This window comes from Eleginops maclovinus, chromosome 6 (genome assembly GCF_036324505.1).
Source record: "Eleginops maclovinus isolate JMC-PN-2008 ecotype Puerto Natales chromosome 6, JC_Emac_rtc_rv5, whole genome shotgun sequence".
NCBI classification, from domain to species: Eukaryota; Metazoa; Chordata; class Actinopteri; order Perciformes; family Eleginopidae; genus Eleginops; species Eleginops maclovinus.
The window spans coordinates 21,723,707-21,745,595 of record NC_086354.1 but is presented as its reverse complement, the minus strand read 5'-3'; the positions used below and the strand labels follow the sequence as shown (position 1 = coordinate 21,745,595).

General features: G+C 42.6%; 1 protein-coding gene across 5 annotated transcripts in view; it reads left to right on the top strand.

Moving 5' to 3' along the window:
- cadm3 (cell adhesion molecule 3) overlaps positions 1–20,483 on the top strand; it is a 95,215-nt gene extending 74,732 nt beyond the window's left edge. Inside the window, exons 6-12 of one of the 5 annotated variants that reach the window (XR_010166061.1) lie at positions 339–509; positions 1,785–1,875; positions 8,203–8,375; positions 8,693–9,138; positions 9,558–9,572; positions 12,561–12,686; positions 16,665–16,760. Coding sequence is in view for 4 of the 5 variants with exons in the window: in XM_063886866.1 (XP_063742936.1) it covers positions 339–509; positions 1,785–1,875; positions 8,203–8,375; positions 8,693–9,117 (860 nt within the window). In the remaining variant the exon portion in view is untranslated. Of the gene's footprint in view, positions 1–338; positions 510–1,784; positions 1,876–8,202; positions 8,376–8,692; positions 9,573–12,560; positions 12,687–16,664 lie in introns of those variants that run through there. The other 4 variants (XM_063886868.1, XM_063886867.1, XM_063886870.1 and 1 more) reach the window with 4 other exon arrangements.
- Positions 20,484–21,889: the final 1,406 nt, after the last annotated feature.

Sequence of the window (21,889 nt, the reverse complement as noted above, 5' to 3'; positions counted from 1 at the left end):
CTACATATATATAATTTTTTAGTGAGGGAAAAGGTGCGACATTGCTCGGGAAGTGTGAGGAAATACATTGTTAGAAAAACAGTACATGTGGCATATAATGAGAGATAGCACAGCAAAACACCCGGGGGCACAAGGTAACTGCACAGAAAGGTCATTTTTCATTTAACAGGAACAAATGGGGGTCACTGCAGCTCTGTACACTTCTACAACGAGAAACCACCACAACCTGGAGTGAAAGAAACAGTGTGTGTGTGTGTGTGTGTGTGTGTGTGTGTGTGTGCTAGTTCCTGGTTAAGATCCAGACACTCATGACTGTCCCCGTCTTTCTCTTACCTCAGGACGTCCACAGATGGTGCAGCCGGTTCCAGACGATCCCACGTACAACGTGAGCAGCGAGCTCACCCTGGACGTGAGCCGCGGGGACGACAACACCTTCATCACCTGCGTCGTCAACCATCCCTCCCTGACCCATGGGGACAAGAGGAGCGAACAGGCTCTGGCGGTGTTGTGTGAGTCAACGGGGGAATAGGGTGTTGTAGTAGAGGGGGAGGAAACGGATATACAGAGGAGGAAAAGAGGGGGAGTAGAGGACAGACAGGAAAGAAAAAAAACCTCAAACAGATCAGTTTTTGGGATGGCAGCAAACAAATTTGACCATGAGTCCAACATGTGTGTGACTATTAACAGGGTTTGGAGGGTTACTTTAAAATGTAATCCATCACAATTAATAGTTACTTAACCCAATGTAATGATCAAAATATAGAGATATAAGAGAGAGATACAAAAGATATGTAAGCTGATTACTTTCTGTTGCTTTTGGATAACCTCTAAAATAAAGTCAATACTACATCAATATCAATCAGATGTTTCTTTACTTTAGTGTTGTATGTAAGAAAACAGCACAAGTTGATCCATAGAAAGGAAGAAACCAAGATATTTTGGATCAAAAATATGATTTTATTTGTAGGAAAACCTGCCCTTTATCAAACATATTCAGGCAGTAGCTTGTACAGCAACAATGAGCAAATACTAGTTTAAAAAAGTGGAAATAGAACTGATCCTGCATGCTATTTTATATAGGGTCAAAAAAAGTACACAAAATTGAATAAATGAATCCAAAAAAAATCAAAACCATACATTTTTTTTACTGTTTTTGCTACCATTGTACCTAAAAGTAATCCCACATGTTTAGAAGTGTAATAGTAATCTGATTGCGTCTTCTTTAATGTGACTGAAACAGAGTGCCTGTCCTTTGTATCCTGATTACGTAATCCCATTACCTGTAAAACCTCACTCCCCGAGCCTGACTATTAAAGAGGATTTCATTCGGATCCTCCATTTTTATTCCTGCCCTGCTCTTTTCTTTTATTAGGCAGTAGAATCTGTTTCCCCCCTCTGCAGTTTGATCTCTGCTTCAATAATTTCACATTAGCTTCCTGTAATAATGGCCACACGGGAATTTAACCTTCCTCTGCTGATGGCCCAGAGTAGGAGAGCAGGTTATCATCTGAATTGAAACTATAAATGGAGCACACTCTGTGCCGGTGCTGCCCCCCTGTGGGCGACACGCCGGCACTGCAGCGCCGAGGGAAAGCGATGTCGTTGTGTAAGGGGTTATGTCATCGTGGGAGGCAGAGAGATGGTGACGCCTACATGATGCAGATGGGAGTAGATATGAGATGGGGATGAATGAGACTGTCGCTACTGTCTGCGCGGTTTTGAATCCTGTCTTATGTAATCGGTGTGTGTTTGTGTGTGTGTGTGTGTTTCCCTTCTCCGTACAGATTCCCCAGACGTGCAGATCCTGCCTGAGAGCAATCTGCCCAGAGAGGGAGAGAAGTTTTATCTCCAGTGTTCGGGCAATGGCAACCCCAAGTAAGAGACACTCTCTCACACACAAATCCACAAAGCGTACTGACACACACACACACACACACACACACACACAAAGGTCTTATCGTCGCCATGTCTGCAAGTAAGCGCACAATTTCACTGGTTTAAATACACAAACACAGCCACCTACCGACTGCCAATTACCAGTGAGTTTATGAACCTCAAAATAGCATGAAATTAATCAATGAATATCAAGAGAACAATATTTAATTACAAAACAGAACATTTGCACACAGTTTTCATCATCCTTGCATCATCAGGGCTTTATTCCCTGTGCCAATAAATAGGGAGTTGAGTTAGAGTTTGAGTAATGTTCACATTTGACAGGAGTAAGAACACTTTGGAGGTTTTTCCTCTAGAGAGATGCCACTGCGTCTGGTGTCAAGGTCGGACACTTTTTGAGACACTACGACATAATGTCACTGCCACATTCTCTTATTCCCAGGACCCCACACAAGGTCGAGCATTTGAACATTCATTAAATCCTACTGAGGACAGTTCCTAGATGGCCACTTAATTGAGGGGTTTATGTACTCTCTTTGTGAGAGTGCTCATATCCTTTTTATTGTCTCTTCTCGGCCAGTAATAATGTCCTCTCTCACTTACACGACTTGAACTAGGTGTGAGTTCCTAATATAATACTCTTATGTCTTGTCAATTACCTGGTAGATTGTCATTTAGATACAGCTTATGCTTCATCTAACATGGAAACTTGGCCTGTTTTTGATTATTAAAATACGGTAGCAGACAGTGTCAGACACTCGGCCCGAATCACTTCCATTAGGAGAAACGCGCTGCAGTTTCAAAAACGATGCAAATGATAAATGTGCTAAGACTCATGCATTAAGAGACACATTCACCCACATCACAGCACATGCACAGCATTTAGAAATCATTCACCTACTTGATGAAAGATTCGCAGGGTTTACTAAAAGCTCTCTATGAACGAAACGCTGCAAATACAAAGACAACTGGAACAGGGACACTAAAAAGTGACGCACACAGCTGGGACCGGAGCGCTTGTTGACGTCCTGGGAATATAAAGTTAGCTGACAGTTGCCGTTGTTGGAAAGTTTACTAAAATTTGAGTTTAATCGGCTCATTTTAACAAAGTGATCGCATGATTCTTTCCGATATTATTGCAGATCTGCTCTAAGCTAGCAAGCTAACGTAGTCATTTCAAAGATACTGACAAAACACACCATTACTCTGCCAACAGTGACAGTGTGCATCACTTTTTAGTGTCCCCTTGCTTCAGTTGTGTTTTGTGCTTCTTGCAGTGTTTTGTATTTGCAGTTCTTTTCGGAAACCCTGCACATGTTAAGTTAAGATGGTGAAGATGCTCCTTTATTTGCATGTGTTTCGGCACATTTGTGTTTTTATATTTACATCCTTTTTGAAAGTACACTGGTTTCTCCTAAAGTGTGTTGGTCGGTTGCACTGTGTTTGTATTAACTCAAGCATATAGACATGCGGGTCAAGACTATAATGAAAAGTGTCAGGAGGATGCTTCTTTCCAGGGCAGAAAGAAGGGTCCCAATAGAGGCATTTTAGACCGAAGAACTCATGTAAACACACCCACATTTAGCGATGTAAGGATTGCACAGAACACAAATCAATAAACACACACATGCACGATACATGTGTAGGCAGCAGCACTGACGGTCTGCACACACTCACCAATCACTGGCACTTTCTCATGGTGCTAACATGACATTTAGCCAAAATATGTGTTTGTACAAGCTGTGGCGTGTTCGCTGATACAGTGTGTACACAATGAGAGGCACAGACACAGAAACAAACTGCAACCCCCGTCTTAAATCCTGCCCACACAAATACACTCTCTCCCCTGGCCTTTCTGCATTATAGATGAACCTTCAGCCAGGCAGCCCTATCGATTCAATCTCCTCCACCCCCTGTCCTCCCCTCCCTGCCTCCCTCCATCCCTCCATCATCGGAAATCTCTCTGCCGCTGTGTCACTCACGACTCGTTCGCTTCCCCTCCGTCTTGTCACGATGCCTCCTCACCCTCCTCCTCTCCCCATCCTTACCTATAACTCTCCTCTATCTCTCCTCACTCCCCATCCCTCCTCCTTTTCCTCCCTCTCTGCTCCCCTGCCAACCCCCTTCCCTCTCTCCCGCTGTCAGCTCATCACATCAGAGCCTAGGAATAAGACTAGTTTGATTGGCAGGTGGAACAGACAGGAGGCGGGGCAGGAGGAGGTGACAGTCATGGCATTAGCGAGCTTTAACAGTCAGCAAATGGGTCGATAAAATATAAACGGCGTAAAAGAAGGGCGTGAACATTGTGCCATGGCCAGGGGTTCAATTCCCACTGGGACCACCTACACTGTAAGCTAGAAATCTATTTATTTGTTATATAACTATACACACTCCATATGAGAGCGTCCATTGAATTATGCATGTTCTATACAAGATATAGTCATGTTGTGTGGTAAAAAATAGGTCCATGTGGTTCAAAATGACCCTGACAGTGTTTCAGGGTTCACCGTATACTGAGAGGATTTGGATAGAAGTGGAAGTGGAAGAGACTGGATGTTTAAAAAATAAGGTAAGTGCAGAGAGAAACTGAGATCCCAGCAAAGAAATAAAAATGACAAGGGGTAGAGAGGAGAAGAAAAACAAACCGACAGGAAAGAGGGGGTAGGCGTGGGCAGAGAGGACACAGAAAGATTTGGTGACAAGAAGAGAATGACTAAGACGGAGGGAGAAAAAGCAAACCAGAGAAAACCTGTGTGTGTGTGTGTGTGTGTGTGTGTGTGTGTGTGTGTGTGTGTGTGTGTGTGTGTGTGTGTGTGTGTGTGTGTGTGTGTGTGTGTGCGTGTGCGTGTGTGTCTGCAGAGGCGAGACAGGGAGCGTGCTCAGCTGTGTGTGCCGCCGCTCGTGGATGAGCTAGTGTCCAATCAAATCAGATACAGGTTGCCCCCACAGCTGTCAATCAAAACCCAATCACCGGGACGACACCTTTCCTCCCGCCACACCCACGCCCCCCTCTCCCCCACCTCCCCAATCAAACTCAATGAACGCCACACACTCCTCTCTCTTTGTGGTCACATCCTGTCAGGTTCAACGAATCCCCCCCCCCCCCCCCCCCCCACCGTATCAAATCCTATCCTGTGTTTCCTTGGTGCCCGTCAGTGAGAGCTTTTGATAGAAGAGAAAGGAGTTTGTGCTCTACATTGTATTACATCTCCTATCTATTCGATCAACAGAAGTGCTTGCATCACATTTCTGAATCATTTAGCCACAGAACGTTCACTTACCGTCACACGCTAGCAGCTGAAAGCCTTGCATAACTTTTGCGTGCAAGCTTCCTTACGTGTGCAAGGTCATGGTCACCGTTAGAAACCAGAAGGTGACAGGTAACAAGATTACAGTAATCTGCCACCTGGATAAGGATGAGGCCCACTGTAATCTATATTCCTCCTTTTATATTGTTTGCAAAACCCATAAAAATACCAAAACTAACAATTGTTTACTACTAAGTTTGGTTTGGTTTACTTTATTTATAAAAACTCTGAGCCACTTTGCACTTTTTGACCTGTTAGTCCGCTGACTCGTGCACCAAATAGGTATTAATCCGCAGCTCAAAATAGCCCCCAACAAATGCTCTCCTCTTTGAGTTACCTTAGCTGTTTAAAGAAACATATAGTATAAACAGAAAGTAATTTTGCTATTTTAATACAAATTGTCTTCTAATTTCATTTGTGAGACATGCTTAAACCAAAAGCCCCCAGGAAGTGCTCTGACTTTGAGAAATATTCGTAGTGGACAAACTCCGACGTCACCCGGCCCAGAAAGACTTTTCAGGCATGATGGGTAATTCGGGAGGTTTTTCTTTGGAGAATCTCAGGCCGCTCTCATAGGAATGAACGAGGCCCCGCCTACAATGCTGTATCCAGTTTTTATTATACATCCATGGCTTTAAACCCACATTAATTCATATGTTTGGCCACAAAGGTAAAGAGCAATCGGTTGTAAAGAACATATTTTATCACCCAATAAAGGTTTTATGGCGGACTAGCAAACAGTGGCTTATTTGCACCTAAAGCAGACCCATTCATTCAGAGTTGTGTGTGTGTGTGTAAGACAAATATTTGCTCTCGCTTTGGCTTGTATAAAGTGTGCATTAACTCCGGAGAGTCCTCGCTGTCTTTCTGCTGTTTGGAGCTGGCAGGAAGTGGAAGAACTTGCCTTTTGTGTCTTCAAACACGCTGATGAGTGCTACCTGGTTTAATTAATCAAACTGTTTATGTTAAAACAAAAGTTTGAAAACTCTTTAAATCTCAGGGGGAATGAAGAGGCAGGTAATTAGTCATTTTATCCATTGTTTAAAATGTCATTGTTTGGGACATAAGAACAATGTACTTGAGACAGAGGAGACATCCTTTAATCATCCTTACTGTAGAAATACTGATCAGACAACAAATGCTTTGGTATCATAGATCTGTGTTGGATTGGAAAGATTTAAAACATTAACATAATTTTGCAAAAACACCCGATAGCACGCTCTTTACCGTGATAATGATAACAGCTTGGAGAGGGAGGAATATTCAGCTCTAAAGCACCCATAATTGCAATAAAGAATGACTTCAAGCGTATCATGACTTTTGTGCAGTGTTTATTAATGCATGCGAGCTAATTGAAAAGTTTCCACCCAGGCAGAGCTCACAGGCAGGAATAAAACATGGATTTCAGACATGCATGGAGGGAATTGGTCTGACAAATGTAGCTTCCTGCACTTAAACTAACTGCTCTGACAAAGATTGACTTTAAAGAGGTTCATATTTTCATTTAGTGTGTCTCCTGGGACATGTCTCCATGCTTTAATGTTCAAAAAGCTCTTTATTTTTGTCATACTGCCTGTGCTGCAGCACCTCTTTTCACCCTCTGTCTGAAACCAGGGCCCAGTCTGCTCTGATTGGTTAGCTGGCTGACTCTGTTGCGATTGGTCAACCACTTAGAGATGTTCCGCCCCTTTTCCTATCATGTACAATGTGATGGAGCAGCAATAGAAGCGAGAGTGTTACGTAGTGATGTCACTTTGGTTAGGAAGTAAACAAAGGAGTCCAATGGAGGCGTACATGCACAAAAACCTATATAACACACTACAGGAAAGGGAAAACCAAAAATAAGGGCCTCTTTAAAAATGATGTGTTATATATATATTATTAATCGCATGTTATCAAGCATTTTAAGGTGGTGTAAAACAACAGCTGATTCCATTATTGCACGCAACTAGACATGAATATTAATTAGCCTCGGGACAGCTCGCTGAACAGATATATGTGTTTTAGCTTTGTTAGGATTTGAATTCCTAAAATAACGCATATTCTAGACTTTGAGCTTCCTTGTAAGTCCACATCCTCCCCAGTGTTTGCTCAGCAGCCGGTGTCAGGGGAGCAGACATGTTTCTCTTTGGCTTTCTACTCACTTTGAGAAGTTTGCCCAGCAGCAACAACAGTCAGAACTATTAAAGCTTTTGCCTTTTTAGAAACATCCGTAGATTATTAAATCTGAAGGAGCTCGGTTTAATCCTTTAACCGTTACTGTACAACCACAAATAACTACCTGGCCTCCATGGGGGATTTTACAGATTGCTCCTTTAGGTGTCGCTGAGGGTTTTTTCTCACATTTTCCAAGAGCGATTAATCAGTCCGGCCCATTCAGGTCTGTCCCCGTCTCCCCGTCATTGTAATTACTGTACAGTGCTTAAGGACTCGAACATTTACATAATTGATTCTTTTATCAAGACACGTCTCGCTATCTCTCTCATACACAATCTGTTATGCAGAATGGATTTTTTAACGCAGGCTGATTTGAAAGGCTGATCTTTGTTCGGTGCTCCCTTCATCTCTTCAAAAATGTTTTCTTCTTCTGTCGTTCTCGTCGTTCGTTCCACAATTTTCTTTTCACTTTCGCATCAACTGTCGGCCCTCTCAGCTGTCCATCATTCATCCCCTCCTTCTCCCTCAGTCCCTTCGCTATTTTCTCTCGGTGACATCCATCTTTTTCTCTTATTTGCTCTCACTTGCTCTCCCCCCTTGCTTTTTATCTTCTTCTTTTTCTCCCATCATCGTTCCTCCCAGCCTCCCCTCTCCTCTGATCATTTTTCTCTTTCCATCTCTGCTCCACTCTTGATCGTTTCATCTTCTCCTGTTGTCCTGCAGCACTTGTCACGGCTCCCTCCTCCTCTCATCCCTTCAACCCCTCTTTTGATTTCTTTTTACTTTTAGTTACTTGGAAAACTGTACAGTTCAACTCAGTGTGTCTCTCCTGTCTCAACAGGCCTACCACCTTCATGTGGGAGAAGAAGGATGAGGAGCTCCCCCCACTGGCCAAAGTGGACGGTGCTTTCTTGCGCTTCGAGATGCTCAACAAATCAGACAATGGCGTCTACCTCTGCCACGCTGACAACGGGATAGGGAACAACCAGGGGGAGTACACTCTCCTGGTGCAAGGTAATGAGGGAGACAGAGAGGGCCTGATGTACAGATTGATTCTTCATCACGTTTCTTTATTTCTGTCGTTGGTTGTGGCTTTTGCTTGTACTTCTTCCATCTTTTTTTTCTCTTCTGATTTTCTTTCTTTCGTTTCTTTCCTCCTATTTTTTTTCATTTTTTTTGTCTCATCCACACCGCTTTTGCTCGTACTTGCGCTTCTTTTCCCTGTCACTCTTGATGTGTCCCGTGCGTTTCGATCCATGGTTATTTTTGGCGCTTCGCTTGCTCATTTCCAACTCCTCCTACGCCTTCCTCCTCCTCCTCCACCCCAAAAGATCCCATGGAGCCAGACTCCCCCGACACCACCTTATCCTTCCTGGACTCTACAACCTCTCCATCTTCCACAATCTCCCTCCCTTCTTCCTCTCCTCTTGACGTTTTCTCTGGCTCCGGCTCTGATTACTCCTACTCCTCCCCTCCTGACCTCACCTCCACCTCTATCCCTACCTCACCTCTACCTCCACCCCCACCTTCACCTCATCCCCTCACTCCACACTTTCTCCCACCCCCTCCACGGCTGACATGTCGACCACCATCTTTGAATCCTCCTCCACTCCCCTCTCAAACGCCCTCTTCCCCGACCTGCCTTCCTCTCCAACTTCTCCTCCCACCTCCGCAAGCATCGCTCCCTCCACCGCCAATCCCTCCGACACCTCCCCCGCCTCTTCCTCCCTTACTCCCTCAGTTACCATCGCGCTGATCGGAGTGCACACTTTCACAGGTAAAACCATCTGAGTTACACACTTGTACACACAACAACAAGAAAGAAGCTCAGTAATGGAGTGGAAAAACAAACACCATCCACCGGCTGTGTTTTTCTCCTTTCAATACAAACTGAGCTTTTGCAGTGTGGATCAGTGAAGGATGCTGGGAGTGTGTTTAGCACTCACACACATGCAAACACACACTCAAAGCTATCAGAAGAAATGGAATAAGTGCAACAAAAATGGCCGTTTGAACTCATGTTTTTTTTGTCTTTGTTTTCCTCTATTTTCTTTCTGTTTTTAATCCCGAACCCCCCCCCCCCGCACCTAAACTGTCCGACACACACTCTTCTCTCTCATCTAACCCTTCATCCATCAATTCATCCATCAATCTAACATCCAACATCCATCTACTCATCCTCTTTGAATGAAGCAGCAGACAACATTGCAGGTATAATTTTTCCACCAGTCATCTGTCGTTTTGACTTCCTGTCGTTCTCTCTTCTCGTCCACCTGTCTGTCTATCTGTATCTCTGCCTGTCTGTCTGTCTATCTGTATCTCTGCCTGCCTGTCTGTCTGTCTGTCTGTCTGTCTGTCTGTCTGTCTGTCTGTCTGTCTGTCTGTCTGTCTGTCTGTCTGTCTGTCTGTCTGTCTGTCTATCTCTATCTCTGTCTTTTTTTTGGCCTGTCTGTCACTCTAGAATTCTTTTTTTTGTGGGATACTTTGAACTTCAGTGCTGAATTTTTCATAACCCTGCCCACATAATGCTTTGTTGTTGCTCACACACACACACACACACACACACACACACACACACACACACACACACACACACACACACACACACACACACACACACACACACACACATTTGCCCACACATTCAACACACCAGCATTAGCAGCTTAGCAGCATCAGTACGACATGATAAACGAACTCTGTTACAAGTAAAAGTAAAAAGCAAAATGTTGGAAAACTATGAAGAAGCATACATTGGAAATACCCAGGAAAAGTACAAGGACCTCAACATCGTACTTAGTACTTGAGTAAATGTACTTAGTTACCTTCCACCGGCGCCAGCATACACACACACACATCTATCTGACAAAGAAACACACACACACAGAAGCTTGACCCCTTAAGTGGTACAAGTCATTTACACACTGTTCCATTTCCTCTTGTGTGCTTTTTTTCTGTGCGTGTGTGTGTTGTGGGTGGGAGGGAGGGGGGAGGGGGGGGGTCAGGCTTTGAGGTGTTCTTGGGTCTTGTCTGCTTTGCTTTGATGCTGACAGCAGGATTTATGGGCTCATTCTCAGTCTCGCCTCGTCAGCATGCCCCTCTCACCTCCACGCCGGCCAGCCAGAGTGTGCGTTTGACTTTCTCTCCATATGTGTGTGTGTCATTCTGACTGCTGCTCACAGTCCACCCCCACTCCTCCTCCTCTTCTCTCCTCTTCTCCCTGTCTGTGTCTGGCCTCTGGTTGCATGTTGTCATGCCCCTTCCCTTCTCTTTCTCTGGTTGAAATGTGACTTTTTCCTCTAAAATTGCCCGTTCGGCCCATCATGATGTGTCCTTGCCGGCTGTAATGTGTTCCTTCAGTTTTTTGTCTACATAACTGGTTGTCAGTGTGTGTCGCTGTGCCTGTATTTCTGGTTCCTGTCCTCTGTATTATCTAGCTGTTTCCTCCTCTGAATGGTGGAATCCTTGCCCTCCACAATGGTCTGAGCCCTCAGATAATCACCCAGTCTCTGTTTCCTTTATTCCTCTGAAAAAAAACATTTTGGTATAAAAAGTGTTGCTTTTGAATTACGCCTATCTGAGTGACCTCCAAAGTGACACCCGGCGCCTGATCCGGTCTGAAAAGTCAGGCGAAAATAAATGATGTATCAAATTATTTCTGCGGGAATTGCTTTCATCTCTTAGGGGCAAGCAGCTAAAGTGGCTGTAGCGAGGCAAACTGGGGGAAATACATTTAAAATCTCTGCTGCTGTTGGGTGAAAAACTTGCACCAGCGAAACACTGTCACAGCTTTTAAAGTACTGTGTATAAAAGTAAATTGGAAGTAAAACAGTTGCTACTAAGGTTGATTAATGCACATTTTGGCTATAATCATACTTCTAATGCATACGTTATACATTAAATTGTCTGAAAAATACATTTATTTATTTACAAATTCTTCTTTTGAGGAACAGCCTAAAGTCTTCTATTCGTTTACTCTCCATTTATTATTTTTGCAATATTTTACTGTAAAATATGACATAGTAGCTGTCCGTAAACACATTTTTACTAAAGAATACTGGATTTTTTAGCATAAAGTACGCTTACTCAAATACTAAATACATAATATAGAGCCGCGGAAAAAATTAAGAGACCACTTCAGCATTATCATGTTTTTGAGTTAAATTCATTTGTAGTTTATTTTACTGTATTCTCTCAACTACTGATATTTGTCCTCTGTGTTGGAATTCAACAAACACTGGAATGGCTGCCAAACATGTAGAGGTAAAGATCTAAGAGAAATTTGGAGTGGTCTCTTAATTTTTTCCACCGCTGTAAGTCTGTGTGGACAGCTGCACTGGGTCATACACTCTGATCGTGATGAAACCAACAAATAATCCTCTCTTTTGATGACTTCCTCAGTCAGTGTGTTTTTGTGACTTTGCATTGACTAAAGGGAAATGAATGCCTGAGTTTTAAATAGTAAAAATGTGTCCTATTTTGTATTCAATGCTAAGTCTATTCAAACACATATTACTGTAAGTGCATGGCCTCTATAGAAGGAGTATATTGCAGAATAATACAAACATTGGGATCCATCACGGCCTAATGGAAATGTTTCAGTTTAACATTAACATTAATTGAATTACTCTTCACAATTTCCTGAATTTTGGAGCGCTAGAGGAGTAATCAGGCCTTGAATTCCCCCAGATTTTGCATTTTCAGACCTTTTTAATTCATAGCAAAGCAAAAAAAACCTTAGCTCAGGGAATATTGTAGGACCACCAACCCTGAGGGGCTCGATTTCCCCCCGACATCAGCAGCATGCCTCAGAGACCTGGACCTATAGTCAGTTATTTGCACAGTCCTGGTGCATGTTAGTTATGAACAGCTTTAGTGGAGGGAGACGCAGTGGCACCTTTTTCTTTTTCTGAACCCTTGTCTTTGTCTTCTGAAGGTTGTCGCTGTGTCTGGGTATTATATATTGACAAGTCTTCTCTGCTCTCTCGTCACTCTCCCCATTATATTCTCTCTCTCTTTCTCATTTCTGCTGCCTTTCATCATCTGTCTCCCGTTTCCGCCAATATTCATACGCCACCCCCCCTCTCTGTCCCTCTCTTTCCCCATCTTTTCTCACCGTCTCCACCTCATTTTTCTATTGTCTCTTCCACGTCCTTTTCTCATTTCTCCTCTCCTTTTTCCGAACACCCTGTACTTAAGACCCCACAGCCATGTCGACGTCTTCGGGGGTGGACCACGCCGTGATCGGAGGGGTGGTGGCTGTTATCGTCTTCATCCTGCTCTGCCTCCTCATTGTCCTCGGCAGATACCTCATCAGACACAAAGGTCACCTGCTCGCTCACACACACACACACACACACACACACACACACACACACACACACACACACACACACACACACACACACACACACACACACACACACACACACACACACACACATACATACATCAGCAGACAAGGACATGTATGCATGAGCGTACACTGAAATCCACTTTCACAAATAGGGGATACATGTGCACCAAGATTGGATATCACACACACAAACATGCATAAGCATACAAATGTACAGAAGATGCAAAATGCACACACACCTCAGTATGGAATCTGTGCATAAACCTCACTTCTTTTTCTCTGAAAACAGAATAGGAAATCAAATGAATAACAATAAGTGGATGTTTATTCATTGCATTTTAATACATTTTGGTTCATAAAACTTCCTGTGAGATTAGATTTCTTAACATCAGCAGTATTTCAGCAGGAGTTTATATAGTCAAATATGGGGATTACAAGAGATAACATAATTGCTTCCTGGCCGTGATGTTAGTTTGTTACTGTGGCTGACAAGGGCAAACGCTCTACAACGCCCCAAAAACACTTACATTAGGAGAAACGCACCGCACAAATATATAAATACTAATGTGCCAAAAGAGATGCACACAGCTGGGACCGGATCGCTCGTTGAGGGATTATAAAGTTGGACAACTCTCGCTGAGCTAGTTGTTTCTTAATGGTGTTTTGTCAGTATACGCTGAACTGAAACGTTGACTTTAATTAAATGTATTATGTCAACATATTTCACATATCTGCATTAGGTTAGAGGAAAGCAATGACATTAAGTTGAACCTAATCATTTTTATTTCAACGTATTATTATTGCTTTCAACTAACCTAATACAGTTATGTGAAATTTGTTGAAATAATACATCTAATTAAAGTCAACGTTTCAGTTTCAGTATAGTTAGCTACGTTAGCTTGCTAGCTTAGAGCAGATCTGCAATAATATCGGAAGTAATCATGCAATCAAATTGCCAAAATAAGCAGATATATTTAAGGTAGGTTTCAGATGACAGTGACAGTCGGCCATCTTTATAATCCAGCTGTGTGCGTCACTTTCCAGTTCCCCGTTTCCTTTGTGTTTTGAGCTTCCTGCAGCTTTTTTAAACCCTGTACTTGTTTCGTCACGTTGGTGATATATTTGCATCCTTTTTGAAGCTGCAGGGCGTTTCTCCTAATGGAAATTTGGGCCGCTCTAGCACGTTGGCACCTGTCAGCCACCGTACTTTCTGCTGTAGAAGTGAGAGGCCGCAAAACTGTTATCTCTTTTCCTTATTCCATTGTTAAGCAGGCCTTAGAAAAACCTTTTTTAACAACCTAAACAAACAAGGACAGAGCCAAATAAAATGTCTGAGCTCCAGCAGGGGACACGTGAAATCGAAATGGTTCTTAGTACATTCCACAACCCAGGTGGTGCGGTTGATAAACACGCTCCCACCCCTCAACACCGCCACAGCCTCCAGCTGGTCCAGAATATTGAACACAGTTGCACGGTGGCCAGTGATACCAAGCTTGTGAGGGATCACGTCTGTGTCGCTGCTCTACTGACTCCCTCTGGTTGTTTAGGGAACCTGTGCAGAGGAGGGTGGGATCTGCGGGGCTGATAGTGTGAAGCTGCATGGGAGCTTTAAATGTGAACGATATTGCATCCAGCAGATTGAGCGATTACTCAGACTGTAGTGAATAAAATATAGGTCATTCACCGTCTTACCCAATGCCATTATATTAGAGTTAAAGCGGGGAGTTTCATTAGTTAAGCACAACAGCAATCGATGCAGCAACTGACAGAAGGAGCACTTACTGTACAGGATAATGTCCAGAGAGCAATGCCTCTTATGGCAAGGCACGTTTGTTTATACAGCAGAATTCAGTAGCAATCCAAACTGCATTACGTACAACAAAGCATTGAGACAAAGTGCAAAGAAACAGCCCACTGAAGCACATTCAAACACAATTAAAAGCCAAGTTAATAGAAAATGAAAAGCTCAAATAAAGACACGTATAAGATGTAAAAAGGCCTTATAAGGAATGCATTGTTTGATTTATTGAAGGACAGAATCAAAGCTTGTACCTCAATTTAAATCTCTTTCAAAGAATGTTAACTAAATCGTTTTAAACTCACGCTCCAGTTGATATGATTTAACAGCCCTGTAATGACATTTCCCAATCTTTATCAGCAATTCCAGTTGCCATGAGATGACCGAGTATGGGAATTTGTCATGTCATAACAGGTAGTTAAATATGGAGATGATACTAAAGCCAACACAGTATATAGTATGTGGCGTCAGATTTAGATATCCTCCTTAATCCTTCTACGGATGTCCATTCATTTCGGTCTATGTCTTAAACCCCTTCACAGTTGATGCTTTGAACAGTTTTGGGTGTTTTGTGTAGGTTCTTGTCCACCGTGATAACTAATGTGAGTCTGTTGGGTGATAAAGACTCCGGAAAAGCCTCTGAGTAAACCTTGAGTTAAGACTCATTTGTCAAACTTCTATTTCCAATGTGAATATTGCACTTTCATGCTCACTTTAAAAGTAACAAGGCTGCACCATGTATGGCTGTAACAGCCTCCTGAGGACGTTGTTGAAGGCTGTCTGCGCTATTCATTTCAAAGAGTAACGACCAATGGGCAAACACCGACTAACGATGCAACTTCAACTCTTCATCCAGAAGTCAGGGACAGATTTTCCACATTAAACGGCTTCCTAACTTTGCTGTAGTCCAGCCAATTAAACACAATTTGTGAAATTGCTCTTTGAATGTTAGCATCTGAGTCACCTGTAGAATAGGATTTCACAGAAACATGGGGCAGGTTTTTACTTGGATGAGAGATTTGGTGAATTGGAGGTCAAAAAATATCCAGACAAAAGAAAAAGCTTTTTAGACATCTAGGTTACACAAACAGTATTTAACTGAAGCAGGTCGTAACTAAACTAAACGTTTTTATTCATTGTTAGCTTTAAAACAATATTTATCTGTAACCTATACGTCTAGAAATGTTCACTTCTTAACTGACTTGTAAACCTGCACGTCTAGATGTTGTTGGCCTTGCAGACAGCGGGATATTGTGTAAAAAAATAACTTTTCCCTTAGTTCTTACCTCTCATAACCAAAGTAAAACTCCAACCCAGAGTAAAACCCTGTCTGGTATCCACATAATCACTTTTTTTATTACTTGCTTTCAGTGTATCCTTCTGCGCCCACAGCCTAAAGAAACTTCACTGTACAGCAATTCAACCGCATTAAAAGCAAATAAAAAGCAGAAGTTATCAAAAGCACCTGTAGTGATAATGTAGACATTGTATTGGAACATCTTGCCATAACACTTTTTATAACACTCTCCGGCCTTTTTTCATTTTACCGTTCTAATATTTGACTTTTACTGCCTCAGCAATCTTGTTCCTCCTCCTCCTCCTCCTCCTCTTCCTCCTCCTCCCTTACTCTCTGTTACCAGTGGGGTGAAGTAACTAAGTACAGTACTTCATTGACATTAAAGTCACATTTTTATGCTACTTCGTGCTTTTACTCCACTACATTTATTTAATACCTTTAGTTGCTAGGCAGATTAGGATTAATGATGTGAAATATAATCTCCCTTAAATCAGACTTTAGTTCACCTGGAGTAAACTCAGCCGCTACCCTGCAGTATACAAAGCCATTAAAACTAGCTGCACCTTTACCAGCTCTGAGAACACTTTAATGATCAATCATTATAAAACATATCAGAGATATTATTCTGAAATCTGCAGAATGACTACTTTTACTTTTGGTAGATTAAGTACATTTAGATGAGAGTACTTTGTACTTTTACTGGAGGAACATTTTGAATGCAGGACTTTTACTGTAACAGAGTATTCCTACACTCTAGTACTTCTACTTCTACTCAAGTACAAGATCTGAGTACTTCTCCCCCCTCTGGCGGTTACCACCTGTGACTCTCCTCTTCTTCTTCTTCTTCTGCAGGAACGTATCTGACCCACGAGGCAAAGGGCTCGGACGACGCCCCCGACGCCGACACAGCCATCATCAACGCCGAGGGAGGCCACTCCGGAGCCGAGGACAAAAAGGAGTACTTCATCTAGACAGGAGGACGGGAGCCGCAGTGAAGGAAGGAAGGAAGGGAAATCTGGAGGACAAGGATTAGAGGAGATGGGAGGGGTGAAAAAACGCTTCTGTTGGAAGGATGATGGGAGGGGAAGAGCTGTGGGCGGGGGAAAAAAGGCGATGAGTCTTTGCATTGATACAGGGAAGTGAGATTTGCACTGACACACGGACGAACTGAAGATACACACTCGAACAAACACACACACACGGACTTGAATGCTCGTAGATGCTCAGATTAACACGCGGGAGCCTCCTACTGTACTAACACATCATTTCTAACACATCCTCAACGGTCAGCGCCGCAAAAAAGCTAAATTGTAACTCACATTCCAACATCCATACCTGTCTCCTTGACATTTAAACACATCGTGTCCTCATTCTCTCCATCTAACACGTCCGCATCCCTCTGCAAACACCCAGAGAAATCCACTCAAGGCGGAAATATTACTGACAAACATAATCTCCCTCTCTCTCTCTCACAGTTTAATCTTTTTACGCCATCAAACCTTTTCCTGCATCCTCACAAACCCCCGGTACGAGCCGTTGGATTCCCCACAGCGCTGCACCACGAAACATGCAACACTCATGCATTTCCACCTTGCGCTACCAAGCCGAGGGGCTCCAGTATACATATATAAATATATATATATAGAATTATATAGCATTCTTTTTACTTGACAGAAATGTTTGGTGTGCTGTAAATACACTCTCTCTCTACATCTCTCTCTCTACATCTCTCTCTCTACATCTCTCTCTCTCTACATCTCTCTCTTTCCATCTCCTGTATCTCATACAGTCTGTTACTGCATTACTGTAACTTATATACTCAAAAAAAAGCCTGCCTGTTTTTATTACATGCGTGGAAATGCAGAGTCAAAACTATCAATATCTGGGGGAAAAAATACATTCAAATAACGACGATGATGTTGCGATGAAAACTAACCTTAACTGCAAATCTTTGTACGAGGAATTTCATTACTTTATTTATTCTGTTGAGTTTTTTGGGACTTATGAGAGGATTTTCTCTCGTCAGTGTCTCGGTGTGTTACTGTCAGTGTTAACAGTTTACAGTGTCTTTCGGTGTGTCGGTCCAGGAGTCCATGCATCTAATCATCTTTCTTTAATTTCCGCACCATTTTCTCCCTGCTTTTGTCGGCCCTCTGTTCCCAAACACTGAACTGTAGCAAAACCTCGCTTCAAATGCAACTTCGAAAGGTGTCAAAGTGTTGGGTGGAGTTTTTTTTCCTGGAGTATTATGTGACCCCTGTTGTGGTCTTCCTTTCACTTGGCCCCTCTAAACTCCACCGTCCCTCCCTCTACTGCAGCAGTCTTGGCGTGGCCGCCTGACGCTAAACTCATTGAGTCCTGACATCATGACTTCCTCTAAAGAGCCTGGCGGGGGCTCGCTTAGGGGAGGTGAAAATACAAACAGGACTGCCTACATGTATAATGACAAACATCAAAACCCTTTGTGTTATTGTTTCTTCCAAGCAAGAGTCTTTCCCTTAAATGAGCAGTGTTTTATTAAGGTTGGGAGTTCGCTTTGGCGCTGGCCGGCTTCACTTGGCCCGGTCGTGGAAATTGATTGCAATCTAACTAAGAGGCTCCGGGCTCCAGACTGTGCACATGGCAAGGTTTGGCTCGGTGGGCGCCCGCTGGAGTCCCGGCTGCACTTACGCTGAAGAAAGTCATTTAGGAAACGTAAATGTCCCCTTCTCTTTTTTTCTCCACTCGTCCATTCCTTTTCATTCTTTAATCAATCATCTCGTCTGCGTCCTGATCCACCTTCACCCGGTCTCTCCTCATCACTCCTCCCACCCCTCGGCTCCCCCCCCCCCCCCCCCCCCCCCCCCCCCCCCACCTCTAAACGATGTCCTTGCTGGTCTCTCATTTAGGAGTCCATAGACGTAAAGTAGAAGCAGCGTCTCTCGGTTTGCTGGCCTGCACTCATGGCTCTCTGCATCACTTTTTTTGGGGGGGTGTTTTGGAGAGGAATCCATTTGCTGTTGTCAGTCTACCAGTACACACTTATGTTAGATTTTTGTACAACCTTTCTTGGGAACGTTCAGGGATTGTGCTTTTCCCTACATTGTTGTTATCCGCAACCTAGCTAGCTGCTTTGAAAGTGTGGCTAGTCAATCTATAAGCTAGCTATACCACAAAGGATAATGTGAGCTGAAGCAGGGTCAGCTGTTGTGTTTTGTTTTTTCTTTCTAGAGCTCTTATTTGTTATTTGGGGATCTTGTAGTAAAACTTGGCTTCAACTGTGTTCTCTTAAGACTTGTTTGGAGGTGAAACAGATTTCTGAACACTGTTGAACCCATGTGAAACCCTTAAACTTTTACCTGCAATCATGTCTGCAGACCAGAGGATAAGCTTTGTCTCACGGAGCTTTACTGTCCACTTTGAAGAGTAAACCCCTTGATTTGTATTTAAACCCCCAGTCTAATTCTGCTCTGCGAATGGATAAAAGGAATACCTGCCTCATACTCAACAAAGTGTAGTGTCTTTTAAAAACTAATGGACCTGTATTTGCCTGTAACTGATCGTCCTGTCCGTCTTAGTTAATGTGCTAGCATGTAGCTTGCATGAGAAAAAGGTTGTAGATAGTGTTGGAGACAAGAAGTGCCGACAAGCATCTCTCCTGAGACGAGTGGCGGGCTGACCTTGCTGCTGTTCTCTGATCTGCAAACATACGCCGTGTCCCCGGTTCAAACACCTGCACCTCCTCAACACTGCAGTCCTCTGGATGATCACACATCGATGAAGCAGGACTCGGTCTTAGGGGTTGGATGGCGTTGAACTGGGACGTGCAGTCAGTGTAATCCATATTTTACGGCGTCAGTGCAGTAATGAACTGCTGTCACCAGATGCCGGCAAACAGCAGCTTCTGTTCTTCAGTCAGACCAAAATCTCCTGCCCCCCCCCCCCCCCTCCCTCACACCCCCCTCTCCAGGCAGTCGCACACTAGCTGCCAGTCATCTTTTTATTTTTGTAGTACGGAAATTTTTAAATTATGTTTTCTAAAAAGGTGTGCATAATCTTACGTTGTTTTCTTTTCAGTTGGATTGATAATCATTTTTAGTCTTTTCCCCCAAATCTTGGGTGTTAGTTATTCGCATTTTATTGTTTCAACAACCATTTTTACTTTAATTTGATGTATATAGCGTTGCCTTTACTGGATACTCTTACAAGCGCACCCATACACACTTTTCACTTTGGGTTCATGCACATCCACACACATATCTGGATATGCACGGCAGGCATGGTTTCTGTGACTCTGGTGTATTTGTGCATATGTGTGTGTATGTGTGTTTGTGTATGAGTGTGAGGTGTGTAGTATTTGACCCAAACAGACTCCGGAGACACTCCTATGTGCGATGCGTTCACACAAATGTTATTATTTCGATGACTAAAACAGCGTCTTTGTTTTTAGGGCGTTTTATTTTGGATGACAAGTCTTCCTTTTGAATAAATATCCATATCACATGGGAATAGTGCTGTCATGTATGTTAATTTGTACTATGGCTGATGATGTCATCAAGGCGAGACCCAACCGCATGCTGTGGTGGGCCTGCGTCTGTTGGATGTTCATACAGTATTTGTTTGATTTGTTTTGTTTTTTTTGTTAAAATACCAGTTGAGTTGTTGACTTCAATAAACATGCATTTGGGTTAATTTCACTTGTCTGGTCTTTGTTGCTTCCTGTGTAGATCATTTCAAAATAAGAGCCCACATGTTTGATGAAAGGATCGGTTTTTCTTCACGATTTGTTCCTTTTTTGTTGCATTGCATTGTATTTTGTGACACTGCTTAAGGAAAACGACCAACACAGATACAAAGATAAAAATGTTCTTCAAAAAATACAAAAAAGCTCACTTGAATTATTAATACCTCCTACATCTTTGTATTTAATAAGTGTTGTTACTTGACATGGACTTTTAAAACGGATCTTGGACCATTTTTGTAATCAAATCGTGATTTTTCTTTAAGGGTAAGTATCTTCCTTTTCATCAGGCATTATTCTCTTAGTGACTTTGTTCTGAGCATTACTTTTTTAAAACATCTGCGGTGGGATGGATTACGAGGATGAAATATAACATATTCTTTGTCCTTTGTTCTGTTGTGGTACAAAACATTTAACTACAGCTTTTCAGTAAAATTACCAACCTAAAATGACTTCAAACAAATAAATAAAGTGCTGTTTTGATCCATTTTCAAAACGCAGAGAAGCTGACTTGAATCATCCATTCCTCCTACATCTTTGTACTGAGTATTGTAAACTTCATATTAAAAAGTTGATTTTGGACCTTCTTTCATTTTCGTGATAAATCCTGATTTCCGAAGTGTAAGTATCTTCCTTTTCATTGAGCATTGTTCCTCAGTGATTGTTCACAAAAGTCCTGAACATTATTCCTTAAATACATTATATATTCAACTGTTTGACTGGGATGGATGGGGCGGATGAGAAGGAGAAAGAGAGTAAAGTGGAGGGGGATTTTATGTTTTGTATTATTTCGTGATTTTGTATACAATAGAAAATTCAAACATATGTATTATGGATGTCCTTTAGTCGCTCACAAATCAAGTTATCCCTGAATGTGAGACAATTAACCATCAACAGGTTCATAAAGCCACGTACAGTTAGATATAATGTCCAACAGGGGGCAGTACAATGCCACAATGTCCCGTGTTCACTGTAAAACAAAAAAGGCAGGTTGGTTAAAAATTTGGAAAAGCCATACTCCTTTTTCTCCTAATTCAATTATATTGCATGTTAAGTATTCTTGTATTAATAATTTGATTAATAATTATTGATATACACATCTGCTTTAGTGCTTTTGATCATTATTTCTTTCCGGTTTCCTTTTATTCCTCTCGTCTTGTTCTCACTCCATCTATCCATTATAGACTGTGGTTTGGGGAATATTGTTCCCACATGTTGACGGTCTGTTAGTTATTAAGCAGTCTTACATTGTACACGTGCTTCCACTTCATTACGCTGTAAGTAGTCGCACTCCTCACACTGACGCAGACTCATAACTCTCAGGGTAATGTGATGAAGTTAAACTGAAGAGAATACA